Raw genomic sequence first — 14359 nt, forward strand, 5'->3', positions numbered from 1 at the left:
TATTTTAATATCAATAACAATAATTCAAATAAAATATTCATAAAATAATCACTATTGATTACATTTATTTAGTTTGAAGAAATATCACTAGTTTCCTAATTGCTTAAAAACGAAATAACATGGCTACATGATGCATTTGGATGACAACAGTAGTTCTTTCTGGGATCATTTTTATAGTCACATTTCTTGATTTGTAACAGACATGAGCTTGTATTTATTTATTTGCTGTCTTCTGTACACACATTGCACTTTTAACTATGTACTTGCTGTGTCATTATATTATTAAGGGTACAGCTTTGCTGACAGTAGATCAAAGAAGATGGGAAGATTTGAAAAGCAGACTCAAGATAGCCCAACCACTTCATCTCCCACCTCGCCCAGGTATCATATTTTAAACATAAAACATCAGAGTTATGCAGCATTTATCCTTCATGGTTGGAGACAGATCAGATGTTAAAGGAGCATAAGACCTATTTTAAAGTGAAGGTCAATTTTGATGAATTAGTGGCCGTTTTTTAATAATCCTATTAAAAACAAGGGCACTTCAATTAATCAAAATTGACATTTCACACATTTTCTTCACAAACTTACATTTTAATCCTGGCAGCCGCTCCAGCACTTCCTCCGTCCGTCGCAAGCTGTCTTCGCAGGTCCAAAATGACGAATCCGGCTTCAATCAATCACGGGGTTGCATCAGGCCAAGATTCCCCCGGGGGGGAAGCCGTGATTGGAGGAAGCCAGATTCGTCATTTCTGACGTCTGCAGAGGCTTCCGACGGCCGGGGAAATCGCTGGAGCGGCTGCCAGGATTAAAAGGTACGTTTTTGAAGAAAAGAAGTGAAATGTCAATTTTGATGAATTAAAGTGCCATTGTTTTTAATAGGATTATTAAAAACCGGGCATTAATTCATCAAAATTGACCTTCACTTTAATTACAATACTTTTCTATAGTATTGCAATAAATTACCATACCAGCTCAATGAAAACTTTCTGAAAACAAAAACACCTTCTTTATTACAATTATTTTTCAATGTCTGAACTCTCCCAACATTACCTTATTTGGGGAAGTTAGGCTGCAACTGTTATTGTGGTGCATTTAGGGTCTTGAACATTTTAGTGTAGTCCATGATTTAGGGAAATTTCACAGAACATTAAAAAAATGATTAATCTAATAGATTTTTATATGAATGTAAGGTCTCTGATCTTAATTTTGTTTTTCTATTTTGTTATTCATGTAGTTCTGTTATATTTAACATTTAAAGATATTCTTATTTTTATTATTATTATTTTTGTTATTATTATGAAGCAGAGACACATTCATTATAATATAGTACCCAATGTATTAAGTTTTATTAAGTTTACTTTGTTTATCATTTGTATTTCATTTTTATTCAATTTGAACTTTGTTGATTTTATTTAGACACTTTAGACTTTGTATTTTACGTATAGCATTGTATTTAGGATAGTTGTTTTGTAAGAAGTCTGCAAAGTAAAAATGTACTAATATTTTAAAGGGATATTAAACTGTGCTTTAGTAAAAAAAAAAAAAAGTGCTTTATTGATCATGGGAAAGAAACTGACTGGAGCTTGTGCACAATTCTCCGAGTACGTGTTCCCTTTCCTTAAAAGGAAAAGCTCATCTTTTTTCTTCGTGTAGAGACAGATTGTGGCAGGAAATAATGGACTCTTAGTCTGCACAAATTATGTTAAAAAAAGAAATAAAAGGTAAAATCCTTTTAAAATAATGAATAATACATACTGCAATGATATATTAGGTATAACCAATTCCTTTGTGCTTTTTTATTACAACAATGAAACAGACAGTTTTATATCAAGAATTATTCTACAAGAATGAAAAAATGGTACTTAAATTAGATCCTATTATAGTAAAGGAACAAAAAAAAAAAAAAAAAATTGCCTTTCACAAGCAGTGTATCACACAAAAAATCTCCAATATACCTTTCAGTTATATATTACTTATAACCAGGTACCTTAAAAATCTATCCTGGGACTTTAAATAGTGAGCCCTTATTAATATCCGAGTCCAGTACTGGAAGGAATCACCTTTTTATTTAAAGAAACTGATAAAAAAAACAAGATTGATTCACTGCAAAAGAGGGGTTGATTCAATACAAAGATTGAAGCGTGTACACTTATTAGCACTCACATCTCATGGTGATGTGGCTTTAAATTTAGAACCTTTAGTGCCAAAAGGGGGGACGGTCTGTGCCGTAAAAATAAAATATAACCTTTATTAGATTTGTTAAAAAAGATTCCACAAAACAAACATAAACATATATGTATTAAAAACACTTAATGTTGAAAAGGATAATATCAAGAGGATTGAAATGCTGAACGTAGCTATCTGTAAGGAAAGTTATCTTCAGGCTTATGGTTAGGGGTATTCCTGGTTCCCTGGATGTCTCCTGGTTATAGCTGCTGCTATATGTGATATATAATGCTTGTGAAAATAATGGTACTATTATCTTGTTCAAATATTATAGTTATTCGTAGTCTCAAAAATCTTTTGAAAATAGACTTATTTTGCAGTGTAGTACCTATAAATGTAATTGTGTATGCTTCTCGGGCATGTGCTTAGGGTTCTTTGATATTAATGCTGCTAAAGCAGTGATATTTATTAATGCATAGCACTAGTTATTGTGATACTATAACTAGGTAAAATCCTTTTAAAATAATGAATAATACATACTGCAATGATATATTAGGTATAACCAATTCCTTTGTGCTTTTTTATTACAACAATGAAACAGACAGTTTTATATCAAGAATTATTCTACAAGAATGAAAAAATGGTACTTAAATTAGATCCTATCATAGTAAAGGAACAAAAAAAAAAAAAAAAAAATTGCCTTTCACAAGCAGTGTATCACACAAAAAATCTCCAATATACCTTTCAGTTATATATTACTTATAACCAGGTACCTCAAAAATCTATCCTGGGACTTTAAATAGTGAGCCCTTATTAATATCCGAGTCCAGTACTGGAAGGAATCACCTTTTTATTTAAAGAAACTGATAAAAAAAACAAGATTGATTCACTCATTGAAATGAAGTATTATTGAATATCTAAGGAGTTCAAGTGCTGCGGTACCTTGGAATATAAATATATAATGCATGTTTTGTTGTTTAGGAGCTGACTCTGATATTATTAAGTGCTCACTATTTAAAGTCTGGAGACAGATTTTTGAGGTAACTGGTTATAAGTAATATATAACTAAAAGGTGTATTTTTATGATATTCTGAAGTAGGAGACAATTTATATTGGAGATATTTTGTGTGATGCAATCCGTTGTGAAATGCAATTTTTTATTAAGTAGAAAAGCTATTTTTTTAAATTAAAAGAGTGCTGTGTTCCCTTACTATAATAGGAACTAATTTAAGTATCATTTTCTTCATTCTTGTAGAATAATTCTTGATAGTAATTTTAAGAATCTGCACCATCTAAGAGGATATAAGAAAAAAAAATTATAATTTGAACCAGCTTGAGCAAGTTTTTTTTTGTTTTGTTTTTTTTCTACATACTTTTTTTATATCCCTTTAAGCACAAAATCTAAACACATTCAAACAGAAAAATACAAAGTCTACAAATTATAATTGTGTTTTCTATTTTTTTTATGTAAGATGAGTCAGTATCAGTTAGTTGGCTTCCTTAGGCATCTTTCATAACTGTCATAATATTATCTAAGAATTTTACTCCTACAAGTATAGTATATCTCAAGAGCTATAAGATTGTGAAGTTGTCTCAAAACAAAAAATATATCACATGAACAGAAAAAGTAAGTGTGTAAGAAACTTAAGTTAATCTGCACTGAATACATAACAATTTGCTCTGCATATTTATTAAGAAGATATGAAGATATTAACCCTTTTAATTCTCTATGAGATGCATTTTAGAGATTCTCATTATTATTTCTCTTTAAAAAAAAAAACATCCAGCAGAGACTAAATGTTCAGCACCTTTTCAAAGATATTTCAGTGAGTGCTCCGAGGGCTCGGGAAATCTACCCCTAAGAGAGAGTGCATCACATAGAAATAGAACATTTAAAGACAACAAGAGAATGATAGAAAATATGGGCCAGGGATGATATTAAATAAAACCAAATTAATGTACTGAACTGGAAAAACAGACTGTAATTAAAATAAACTTGTGTTTATATCGTTCAGTAAGCCAAGTAGTACAATAGATCTGTGATGGGCCACTTATTATGGGGGCTTCAATAGCATAATGAGGGAGGTTCTGGTGACATTTCTAACTAATGATTTAAACAGAACTGTTACAGTAAGCATATTGCTAGAGATCATTGCTGTTATGTACATAAAACTGCTGGTGTACAAGTGAGGGCAGCTTACATGCATGCATTACCAGTGTAGCCCATATAGAAGAGTGTGTGAGAGGATATAGTGGTGAGGTAGGTTTGTTCTTTCAATCCTATGCTTACAACCAGGAGAATGAAAGGGTAACAAGACTTTGCTTATTGATGAGCAAAGTTTGTAATTCCAAAGCTATAGTTAGTCTAGGTTGATAGTAATACTTTCTCAGTACCTCTCTGTTGGGGTCACCATTATATTAGTTAAAAAGAAAATTAAAACAATCTACATAAAATGGCATATAATATATGTTTCAACTGTTTATCGTTGCCTGTTTTAATTATGTTTTTTTTTTTTTTTTTATAGATAATGATGGATTTAGAGCACGAATGTACGATATAACTCAACATCCATTCTTCAAGAGGACCATTGCTGTCCTTGTATTGGCACAATCTGTGTTGTTATCCGTCAAGGTACAAAGAAATCTGTTGAAGGAAAATAGTTTTAATTTTCAATTAACTACTGGGATTTCATTTGGGGCATCTATAGTCAACATTTGAAAAGCATTGTGTGTATCCCATTCAGATAATACTGTAGTATGTCCTATTTATTTGCAAATAAACAGACCTTTGAAGTATTATTAAATCATCCTCACAAATTACACGTTCATATCAGTCCTATGTGAACTAGCAGTTTAGATTAACCATCATTAAATTTGCATAATAGTTTTGATTTTGCAAAATTGTTTAACCCCTTTGCTACGAGGAATTTTGGAGAAAAAAACTCCCCAAAGTACCAGAGAATTTGCAGCATTTTTGTTCAGTTTTAATAGAAATACAATGTATATAAAAGTCTACACACCCTTATTAAACGTCAGGTTTTTGAAATGTAAAGACAGAAATAACAATCTAAATGTTCATCATATAAGGAACACCATACTAACTTTGAAACATTGTGGCGGCAGAATCATGATTTGGGGCTGATTCTCTTGATTTGGGACTGATTCTCTTCAGTTGGGTTAGGGGCTCTTGTCAAGATAGATGGGATAATAAATAGCTCCAAATATCAAGATATTTTGGTACAAACCCTGCTTGCGTCTGTCGGAAAGCTGAAGATGAATTTCACATAGATATAGCTTCAGAAAAAGAAAATCTTTGAATTACCTAAAGAGAGCTGTACACAGTAGTTCCTTTTGCAATTTGAAGGAATTTGAACTTTTTTGCAAAGAGTGGAATCAAAGACCTATGTGAAGTTGGCACCCCATGTTTGTAAAAACTGAATTAAAATATACCATTCGTTTGTCCTACGTTTGTGCTGATTTGTGCTGCAAAAACAAACGATTGTTCTGGTTTGATTTCGGAGATATTGCGCATTATGTGTACATGTACTCTTCGATTCCAAATTATTATAACAACAAAAAATGTTTGTAAGTACAAATAGAATTATAAAACTTTGGGGTATACAAAAGAACAGATGTGACTTTCACTCCAGAAAAAAATATTTAAAAACATATGGGGGAGATTACATCCCTGGCAACTGGAAAAAAACCTGTTTAAGTTTTCTATGCAGCGCAGCAGTGTAGCTGCTCAGCGCAACAGTCTAGTTACACTGAAACTAGACTGTTGTGCTGCGTAACTACACTGCTGAAGCTGCATAGAAAACTAGTCAGACAATTTTTTCCCCCATCGCCAGGGATGTAATGCCCCCTAAATGTTTAAAAAAAAAAAGCGACTAAAAAAGAAGTGACTTATATAAGAAAACTTGCTTGAGTGCTTTTAAGCGCTTGTTAATTCTTAGCAAGTTAATATTGGGCTGTCTGTGGTTAACATAACATTACAGGCGATTAATATGGCAACAAAGAGGTTAAATTGGCTAAAGGACGTTTATTAGGCTTAATGGGGTTGAAGAGGGCTTTACTGCAATTTAATTGAAAATTTCCTTTTTCAATTAAGTAGTGGGTTTTTACTTATATACGGCTAGATTTGGAGTTTTGTCGGTAACGACCCGAAAATCTAACGCTGGCTTTTTTCTGGCCGCACCATAAAAATAACTCTGGTATTGAAAGTCCACAGAATGGCTGCGTTAGGCTCCAAAAAAGGAGCGTAGAGCATTTTTAACGCAGCTTCAACTCTCAATACCAGAGTTGCTTACGCAAGCGGCCAGCCTCAAAAACGTGCTCGTGCACGATTCCCCCATAGGAAACAATGGGGCTGTTTGAGCTGAAAAAAAAACCTAACACCTGCAAAAAAGCCGCATTCAGCTCCTAACGCAGCCCCATTGTTTGCTATGGGGAAACACTTCTACGTCTGCACTTAACACCCTAACATGTACCCCGAGTCTAAACAACCCTAACCTTACACTTATTAACCCCTAATCTGCCGCCCCCGCTATCGCTGACACCTGCATTTTATTTTTAACCCCTAATCTTCCGCTCCGTAAACCGCCGCTACTTACATTATCCTTATGTACCCCTAATCTGCTGCCCCTAACACCGCCGACCCCTATATTATATTTATTAACCCCTAACCTGCCCCCCACAACGTCGCAGCCAGCTACCTACAATAATTAACCCCTAATCTGCCGAGCGGACCTGAGCGCTACTATAATAAAGTTATTAACCCCTAATCCGCCTCACTAACCCTATAATAAATAGTATTAACCCCTAATCTGCCCTCCCTAACATCGCCGACACCTAACTTCAATTATTAACCCCTAATCTGCCGACCGGAGCTCACCGCTATTCTAATAAATGGATTAACCCCTAAAGCTAAGTCTAACCCTAACACTAACACCCCCCTAACTTAAATATAATTTTATTCTAACGAAATAAATTAACTCTTATTAAATAAATTATTCCTATTTAAAGCTAAATACTTACCTGTAAAATAAATCCTAATATAGCTACAATATAAATTATAATTACATTGTAGCTATTTTAGGATTAATATTTATTTTACAGGCAACTTTGTAATTATTTTAACCAGGTACAATAGCTATTAAATAGTTAAGAACTATTTAATAGTTACCTAGTTAAAATAATTACAAAATTATCTGTAAAATAAATCCTAACCTAAGTTACAATTAAACCTAACACTATACTATCATTAAATTAATTAAATAAAATGCCTACAATTACCTACAATTAAACCTAACTACACTATCTATACATTAATTAAATACAATATCTACAAATAACTACAATGAAATAAACTAACTAAAGTACAAAAAATAAAAAAGAACTAAGTTACAAAAAATAAAAAAATATCTACAAACATAAGAAAAATATTACAACAATTTTAAACTAATTACACCTACTCTAAGCCCCCTAATAAAACAACAAAGCCCCCCAAAATAAAAAATGCCCTACCCTATTCTAAATTACTAAAGTTAAAAGCTCTTTTACCTTACCAGCCCTGAACAGGGCCATTTGCAGGGCATGCCCCAAGAAGTTCAGCTCTTTTGCCTGTAAAAAAAAACATACAATACCCCCCCCAACATTACAACCCACCACCCACATACCCCTAATCTAAACCAAACCCCCCTTAAATAAACCTAACACTAAGCCCCTGAAGATCTTCCTACCTTGTCTTCACCTCACCAAGTATCACTGATCCGTCCTGGCTCCAAAATCTTCATCCAACCCAAGCGGGGGTTGGCGATCCATCATCCGGTGGCTGAAGAGGTCCAAAAGAGGCTCCAAAGTCTTCATCCTATCCGGGAAGAAGAGGCGATCCGGACCGGCAACCATCTTGATCCAAGCGGCATCTTCTATCTTCATCCGATGACGACCGGCTCCATCCTGAAGACCTCCACCGCGGACCCATCTTCTTCCGGCGACGTCCAACTGCAGAATGACGGTCCCTTTAAGGGACGTCATCCAAGATGGCGTCCCTCGAATTCCGATTGGCTGATAGGATTCTATCAGCCAATCGGAATTAAGGTTGGAATATTCTGATTGGCTGATGGAATCAGCCAATCAAAATCAAGTTCAATCCGATTGGCTGATCCAATCAGCCAATCAGATTGAGCTTGCTTTCTATTGGCTGTTCCGATCACTTCAGAAACGACTCTAAATACCGGAGTTAGAAAGATCCCATTGAAAAGATAGGATACGCAATTGACGTAAGGGGATCTGCGGTATGGAAAAGTCGCGGCTGAAAAGTGAGCGTTAGACCCTATTTTGAGTGACTCCAAATACCGGCGGTAGCCTAAAACCAGCGTTAGGAGCCTCTAACGCTGGTTTTCACGGCTACCGCCAAACTCCAAATCTAGGTCTTACTTTGCAGTTAAATTACTTAAGCTATGGTTTGGGCTCCTTCCCATCCATTACTCTTCAATAACCCCATGTATGACGTATAAACCGGTATGTTACCATGTTAATCCCTTAATGCCCAGGGCCGGATTTACATTTCGGACGCCCATAGGCACAGAGTGCACTAAACAGAGTGCATCCCCCTTGTTTTATGTTACCGACGGCTTCCGTGGTGGCAGGGAAGGACCCCGGTGTAGGCTGCCCAATGAAACGCCTGACTGTGCTGGACAGGCTTTTTAATAGGCAGCCTACACCGAAGTCCCTCTCTGCACCCATGGAAGCCGCCGGTCATGGAAAAGAAGGAGGTGCACTCTGAATAGTGTTCTATATAGAGCGCACCTTCCTTGTTGTTGCCGGTGTTCTGTCGAATTAGTTGACAGAACACCAATAATTAGGTTCGGGCATGGCTCCCCTCTATGGAGGGCGCCTGTAGGCACATGCCTACTCTGCCTCATTACAAATCTGGCCCTGTAAATGCCACATTATCCTCTCTGGTGCAATGTAACCCTCTTACATTTTACTTTCTGGTGCAGTGTTAAAGGGACAGTATACACCAATTTTCATATAACTGCATGTAATAGACACTATTATAAAGAATAATATGCACAGATACTGATATAAAAATCCGGTATAAAACCATTTAAAAACTTACTTAGAAGCTTCCAGTTTAGCTCTGTTTAAAAGGTTACTGGAGCACCCACTGCAAGTGGGAAATATCAGACACTCCCCCTTCCTTTGCATATGAAAAGACCCTTTACACAAACAGAAGCAAGCTGGAATAGGTATACTTCGGTATTCTCCTAAAACTTTGGGGCTTAGTTAAGAGTCTCAAAATTAGAGCAATGTTATTTAAAAATAAGCAAAAACGATCAATTCTTAAAAAAAAAAAAAAAAAACTTTATGGGCTATATAAATAGATCATCTACAAAACATTTATGCAAAGAAAAAATGAGTGTATAATGTCCCTTTAATCATTGGTGTTCTATATTTCCCTTAAAAAAACATCCACAAATTGTCTCTATTCAGCACAATAGTGTATTTTTATTTACAATTAATTAATGGTTGCAGACTGAGGATACATGTCCTAACATATGTGTAATATCTCAGTAGGCAAAACTAAACAGATTAACTAAAATATTATGTGCAATATCCACCAATTCGGCACAAACAGGGAACAAATGAATATAGTTGTATGTAACATTTAATAACATAAAGTGTTAAGTCAATGAGGATTGATATTAATAACATATAATATGCAGTATCTTCGAAACCAAATTGACACAAACGTTTCTTTTTGTGTCACAAATCAGCACAAACAAATGGGATTTTTGTTTTTTAAATTTAATAACATAGGTGCAAAGTTGGTGCTTGAGTTTACATAATCTAAAAATCTTGAATGTCCATTATCTCAGAAACCGAACCGACACAAACAATTGTTTTTGCAGTACAAATCAGCACAAACACACAAACAAATGCTATATTAGTTTCTAAAATTGCATAACATGGGGTGCAAAGTGGGTGGAGTTTCAGCAAATATAATGGGTAATATCTCTGAAATCAAACCGGAACAAATGTTCATTTTTGCAGCACAAATCAGCACAAACACAGCACAAACAAATGGTATATTTGTTTTTAAAATTGCATAACATGGGGTGCAAAGTGGGCAGGGTTTTAGCAAATATAATGCGCTATATCTCCGAAACCAAACTGGCACAAACGTTCCTTTTTTGCGGCACAAATCAGCACAAACGCAGCACAAACAAATGGCATATTTGTTTTTAAAATTACATAACATGGGGTGCAAAGTAGGCGGGGTTTCACAAAAAATAATGCGCAATATCTCCTAAACCAAACCGGCACAAACATTCGTTTTTGCAGCACAAATCAGCACAAACGCAGCACAAATAAATGGTATATTTGTTTTTAAAATTGAATAACATGGGGTGCAAAGTGGGCGGGGTTTCATAAAAAATAATGCGCTATATCTCTGAAACCAAACCGACTCAAATGTTTGTTTTTGCAGCACAAATCAGCACAAACGCAGCACAAGCAAATAATATATTTGTTTTTAAAATTGCATCACATGGGGTGCAAAGTGGGCGGAGTTTCATCAAATATAATGCGCTATATCTCCGAAACCAAACCGGCACAAACGTTCGTTTTTGCGGCACAAATCAGCACAAACAAATGGTATATTTGTTTTTAAAATTGCATAATATGGGGTGCAAAGTGGGCGGGGTTTCATAAAAAAATAATGCGCAATATCTCCTAAACCAAACCGGCACAAACGTTCATTTTTGCGGCACAAATCAGCACAAACGCAGCACAAACGAATGGTATATTTTAATTCAGTTTTTACAAACATGGGGTGCCAACTTTACATAGGTGAATTAAAGTCTGATGTCTAGATGTCCAATGTTAATTGTTACTTAGTTACAAAGACTTGCTGCTGTAATGAAGGCAAAAGGTGCTTCCACAAATGGAAAAAAAAAGTCTGATATTTACATTGTTGTTATTTCTGACCTTTTCATAATGGTGTTTAGACGATTTATATCCACTGTAGCAACTTTTTTTTTTTTTTGCCCATCAAAGCTATAAATATTTTTTATTTTTTTTTAGAATTAAAAAAACTTTTAGTGGATGATGGTTTCAATCAGCTATACTGTATATAAAGATTGACATTCCACACAAAAAAATCTCAAAATGTGTTCATTGGCATCCTTTGAGTCAGCTAAGACCCAGCATGTATATATTTTTATTATTTTTGATAATTTTATCTGCAACTATGAAAAAAAATGATCGCTTAAGCACAATTGAAGTTATCGTGTTAGGATAGTGCATTCTCAGAGCTCTGTTTAACTGTTTAGCAGAGTAAAAAAGTGCCATAAAAAACATCAAAAATACATTTAAAAATACACTTATACTCATAATAACACTATCTAATAAAAATTATTTTAAAAAAAAATTAAACAAAAATGTTATAAGGGCTCAAAGATATGAGGTCTCAGTGTTAGAAAAAAAGGCAGGCAAATAGCTTTGACATAGAGATACATACATCATATACATGTCTAAATATGTGTGTGTGTATATATATATATATATATATATACACACACACACACAAAAATAGAGAAATGGGATCCAGCACCCGCTTTCCAGAAATAACTGCCGGGGTGCACTTCAAATTAAATGCATATAACAATTCCAGTCAGGAAGGCACTCTCCGTTTTTAAGCTGTCACTTTAATAAAGTGGTATTTATTACAGCTTAAAAACGGAGAGTGCCTTCCTGACTGGAATCGTTATATATATATACAGTATATATATATATATATATATATATATATATATATATATATATATATATGTGTGTGTGTGTGTGTGTGTTTATATATGTGTACATATGTATTTATGTTTTTATATCTGTATGTATGTATTTACAGACATATATAAACATATAAATACACATGTACACACACATATATATTTATATATACATATATATATATTTATATAAACTACTGCAGTCATAAGACAAACTGTTGTAAATGCTTATATAGGATTCCCTTTATTCAGAAATGGCAGACATGCATGTTATTTGGTAATTAGAAGGCACCCCATACTTCTGAAATTCCCAGCAGCAAAGGGTTTAATCAGTTAGCTGTTAAGGGTAATATTTGTAGTTCAGGAATTACCCTCCCACCTGACACCTCCCAACTCCCTGATCCCTATGTTATCCCTCTGACACAGCTCTCTCTCCCCACCCCACTGGACACCAGCAGCTTAACTACTGGCAGTCAGTCTGCAAGAATGCAGTTCTGGGCTTAATTAATTAATTAATTTATTTTCTATAGTGTATGGATCCCTCCTCAGCCTCCCACCTCCCTGGTACCTCCCAAAGAGTTCTCCTACTGGTCACAACCATTTTTGATACTGGCAGCCAGTCTGCATTGTATACATTTTTTAAAATTATTTTTTATTTATTTTTTGTAGTGTAGGGATCCCCTCATCCTCCCTATCTCCCCATCCCTCTCCCCTGCCAAACAATTTTCTGTAGTGTAGGGACCCACCTCTCCCTTCCCCCTCCTGTGATGATGGTGATCTAAGTTATTATAGGGACATAAACCCCAATTTCCTTCCTTAATGTTGGGAAAAACAACACCTGGCCACCAGGAGGAGGCAAATACACCCCAGCCAAAGGCTTAAATATCCCTCCCACTTCCCCTATCCCCCAGTCATTCTTTGCTTTTTGTCAGTATAGGAGGTGGCAGAAGATTTGGATAGTCCTGTTATGGGTATGTTCCCTTCGAGAAAGGATTAAGTAATCATGTCAACCTCTCAGTGAGAGTATTGATGAAAGTTAGAGTCTGGAGATGCAGGGAAAGTTTTTCTGCAAACTCATCCAGACTGTCGCTAACAGCTTCTGAGCAATCAGTGTTGACGAGTTTCACTGCTTGCTGCTATACACTCAAGTCCATGTCAGAAGCGTTGCTGCAAGACTGTCACACTTGAGAGGCTGTGCCTGTTCCACAGCATGGATCCTGGAGGGTAAGACCGTTTTTTTATGTATACAATTTAAAATGCTATACAGGGTCACAGTTTGGCTTATTTATACCTTGATGGGATCAATTGTTAATATCTCCTTCAGGGAGATTATTTGAACAGTTTGGGGATTTATATCTGCTTAATGTGAGAGGTTTTTTAGGTTCATAGACTGTATTTTTTGGCTTGGAACAAACAGGTTTCACTTTCATTTTTTAGGTGTTTTGCAGCTCATGATAGCTTGGAGCCCTACGTATCACGTGACCGGGTGTGGTCTCTTTCATTTCCTAAGATCCTGCTGCAGACATCACTCCTGAGGAGAGTGTTTTCACTGTTAGCTGTCTGGGTCTAGGAGGTTGTGAGTGCCCCAGCCATTGGGAGTATTAAGGTGCCGTTTTTTAAATAAAAGAGTTTCTTTTTGCTTGTCCTTCTGTGGGTATGTACAAAGCTATGGAGGACTCTGATACTACATTAGAAGGTTCCGCTCCTTCTGTACTGATTAATAATTCCTGTTTATATTGTGAAGAGGCTGTGGTTTGCCCACCTGCTCAATTTTGTTTCATTTGCCTAAACACTGTTCTAAAGTCTAAGAAGGGAGACAAGCCTGCTAATACTCATAGCGCTATTAGCCCTTCTGAGCCGTCTACTTCTTAGGAATCTGGGTCCTGAGAAATTACTACCCTTTCCACATTACCCGCTCCACATGCAGTTCCCTGCGGCTCAACTAATCCTCCATCTGGAGGGGGCCTTTTTCTAGTGGACTTTACCGTGCAGTTACAATCAGTGGTGTCTGTGACCTTGAGTGCCTTACCTCGCTCTAACAAACGCAAGAGTCATCTAAATATTTTTCAGGTTTAGCTACTATATCCCAGCTTGTAGGCTTGACTCCTTCTGGGTTCGTCCCAGTTTATCAGATTCCAATCAGAAAAATATAACCTTGGTTGCCTATATCAACCATCAGGGGGGGAACGAGAAATTTCTCAGGGACTCACAAATGTACGCTGTCAGCGACCCACATTCCTCGTGTGGACAACTGGAAAGCGGACTTCCTCAGCAGGCAATCCTTTCACCCAGGGGAATGGTCTCTTCACCCCGAGGTGTTTGCAGAGATAGGCAGCGAGTGTTCAGACTCATATCTTTTTCCTCCATTACCGCTTCTCCATCGCGTGGTGGCTAGC

General features: G+C 35.8%; 1 protein-coding gene across 2 annotated transcripts in view; it reads left to right on the plus strand.

Annotated features, from left to right (window-relative positions):
• The window catches only part of NALCN (sodium leak channel, non-selective), a 1159715-nt gene that overhangs the window by 1033516 nt on the left and 111840 nt on the right, over positions 1 to 14359 (plus strand). For both annotated transcript variants that reach the window (XM_053707809.1, XM_053707808.1), the window contains 2 exons: positions 288 to 381; positions 4695 to 4801. In XM_053707809.1, coding sequence (XP_053563784.1) covers positions 288 to 381; positions 4695 to 4801 — 201 coding nt within the window. The remainder of the gene's footprint in view (positions 1 to 287; positions 382 to 4694; positions 4802 to 14359) is intronic.

The sequence above is a fragment of the Bombina bombina genome, chromosome 3 (assembly GCF_027579735.1).
Source record: "Bombina bombina isolate aBomBom1 chromosome 3, aBomBom1.pri, whole genome shotgun sequence".
NCBI classification, from domain to species: domain Eukaryota; kingdom Metazoa; phylum Chordata; class Amphibia; order Anura; family Bombinatoridae; genus Bombina; species Bombina bombina.